The 2,973-nt window shown below is 32.7% G+C and overlaps 1 protein-coding gene across 13 annotated transcripts in view; it reads left to right on the forward strand.

The window, feature by feature from the left end:
* Positions 1–2,973, forward strand: part of LOC111086165 — a 65,801-nt gene that overhangs the window by 55,410 nt on the left and 7,418 nt on the right. For all 13 annotated transcript variants that reach the window (XM_022387881.1, XM_022387880.1, XM_022387883.1 and 10 more), the window contains one exon: positions 1,511–1,593. In XM_022387881.1, coding sequence (XP_022243589.1) covers positions 1,511–1,593 — 83 coding nt within the window. The remainder of the gene's footprint in view (positions 1–1,510; positions 1,594–2,973) is intronic.

Here is a 2,973-nt window from a genome sequence, read left to right on the forward strand (position 1 = left end):
TATATATATATATATATATATATATAATAAACAAGTTAATACTATAAATTACATCAAACGTGTATAGGACATTAGATTCAGCACCACATAACAGCGATGAAAAACATAGAAACAAAACTAAAATATCAAGAGGGAAAATCAGTGCCTGTGTGTCATGTAACTCCTTATAAACTGCTGGTCACACTGACTTCTAAGTAGTACCAAATGAATCATTTTGGTCCTGAGGTTTGAACAAAGGTAAAAATTTTCACCCCCACCCCTTGGGGAACCCAGGGATTTCCAAAAAAATTTCCTAAACTTTTATGAGGATTGGCATTGATTTACTTTACAGCATGTAAATAGGTAGGCCTACTACTTTACCATTCGTAATTTGGTTAAAGAAACTAAACTTGCATTATAGTCATTCTGTAAACCGGTGATTTAGGGTTATTTTGATAGATCTTGATGATTGCAACTTGGCACAACTTCTAAAACAAAAATAAATTAAATATTAATGAAATTTATATGGATTATACTATGGTGGTACTATACTGGGCATTATACCATCCTTTTTATATTTACTCTTTATTGCAAAATGGCATTTTTAATTTGAGAATCATAACGGACATCATCTTGTAATGCATTGTGCACCTGCTTCAACTTCAATACTGCATCTTTGAGCTTTACTGTGCCATTAGTTTTACAAAATATTGAAACTAATGAATTCTTATATATTATTCCAATCCCTCTTTTGAAGATAACAATACTATTGTGCCTGTTGTTTTATGTTTCACTGTCAGTGCAGTAATTAATTGACAAATCTTGGATTCAGCTGGTATGTCAAATCTGTTGGGATATCTTCGAATAACTTCTTCCCTCATCCAACCTGGACTCGTGGTTTAGCTTAATTACTACACTTAAACCATCACATTCACAGTTACATCTAGAACAATTCAAGAATGTTTCATTGCTACATCATTCTACTTAATAATTTACAAGTTAACTCCTCAATGTTGACTTTCATGGTCTTGGGTTAGGTCACAGGTCTGGTCCAGCAACATAGACCTCCACCTTTTAAACCTAGTGTAATTGTAGAAACTTGTTTGTTATTGTAACCACCCTTAGTGTATATATATACACGTACATACAGCTAATAATAAGCATTGGATAAAAAAAAATCTGTACATATATTTAGCCCCAAAATATTGATAATTTTTTAAACATATTGGTTTTGCCAAGATATTGGTTGTACAAATCTATGTTTGTAAATCACTTAACCAAGGAAAATAAAAATCTTTTATCTTTACAATAAGTTTAGAATTTACAATTTGTTGTTTCTCTCATGGTTTGATTTTTGATATTAATTACATCATGCAACTGTTATTTGGGCATTTTTCCATTGCCAAAATATTTATTCTGATGTAAAAGCAATGTTTAAGAAAATGTAATAGTAAAAGCTGTACTATTTGTTCTCACTAAGAAAAAAAGGATTAAAAATATTTAATTGTAGCTTTGTTTATTTTTTATTCAGAAAGAAATTATGAAGCTTTTTGAGGTGTATAAGCCGTTAGATGTAAGAATGATAATTACTGCACCAAGTGGAACTGGAGAATTGTGAGTCGAATGTGTTCTAAATAATTCATTTCTTATAAGTCATTACGAGATTAACATGCTTAAAGAAATTTGTTTGTATCTGCACTTCAGACATATGTTTCCAAAATAGAGAATTGATATTCTTCAAAATTGTGCTAAGTGGTGTTTTGTTGTTAGCCAGTAAATATACTAGTCTAATTTCTATCAGTTGGAAACTATAAAATATGCCCTAAAAGAAGTGCATGTGTACCATACCTAGCACACATATAATTGTTCATAGTACACTCTGCCCACAATGTTTTTGTCTCCAGTTTGGAGAGCACTCTGTAGTTCTTTTATCAGAAACTATTGTCTTTGGGATGCTTCTGCATCTGAAGGAGAGATACTCCAGTATAGTGCTTGCATTTTATGATCATTGATATATTACTGTTGGTTACTACTGAACCACTTATAGGTGAAGAGGTAAAACACATGAGGTATTTTGAAATGCTTAAATTTTAATTAGTTCACTAGAAATCGAGCTCAGATCCTGCCACTAACACTTAGTATTTGGTAGATATTAGGTATAATATTGCACCATTACTCCTTCAAAGAAAGTGGTATTTCAGTGGTGGGTTGTGGTCTGTTGACTATTGTCCTCAGGCAGCATTCCAAGATGTCACAAAGTGGTTCACTAGGGATTAAGTTGGGGCTTTGGGCTAGCCATTTCAGATTTTCAGTGTTGTTGTCCTTGAGCCAATTCCTAACAGACACAGTAGTATGGCAAGGCTTTTTGTAATGCTGGTAGATATATGGACCCTCACCATAGTATGCAATATGCATCAAGCTGGTAGTTCAACATTTTCCAAAATATCAGTATAAGATGAAGTATTCATCATTTCATTCACCACAACCAAAGGACAAAGTCATGAAAAACAGCCCAGAACAACCACTTTTTACTACTGGGACAATACAGTTATATGCATAGTTGAAGCCAAACCCAGAGTCATTCATTGGCTGCATAAAATGTGTAATGTGATTTGTAACTCCACAGAACAGGGGCGTTGAGAGCCAGTCCAGGCCTGGGGTCAGTAATATCATCAGGCCCCCTTTCATTCTATTTATTAACTTTTGCTGAATTTTTATAAAAGAAATTTAGGTGACAAATTTCTTCATGAAAAAAGCAGTAGCTTTTCAAGTTTTGAGTCTGCTGTTCAAATACTTTCAGTAATAGTTTTTATATGCCTTTTTTTTCCATATATATAACATATTAGAAAATTTTAAATATGAATTTGCAGTTAGTGTTCCAAAGTTTCAGAAAGTGAAAAAGGGAGTCTACATTATTATGATATACCGTATTTTTCGGAATATAAGACGCACCCTTATTTTGAAGACAAATTTTTGGGGAAAAAAGCTACAGTT

Source organism: Limulus polyphemus, unplaced genomic scaffold, assembly GCF_000517525.1.
Source record: "Limulus polyphemus unplaced genomic scaffold, Limulus_polyphemus-2.1.2 Scaffold888, whole genome shotgun sequence".
Taxonomy (NCBI): domain Eukaryota; kingdom Metazoa; phylum Arthropoda; class Merostomata; order Xiphosura; family Limulidae; genus Limulus; species Limulus polyphemus.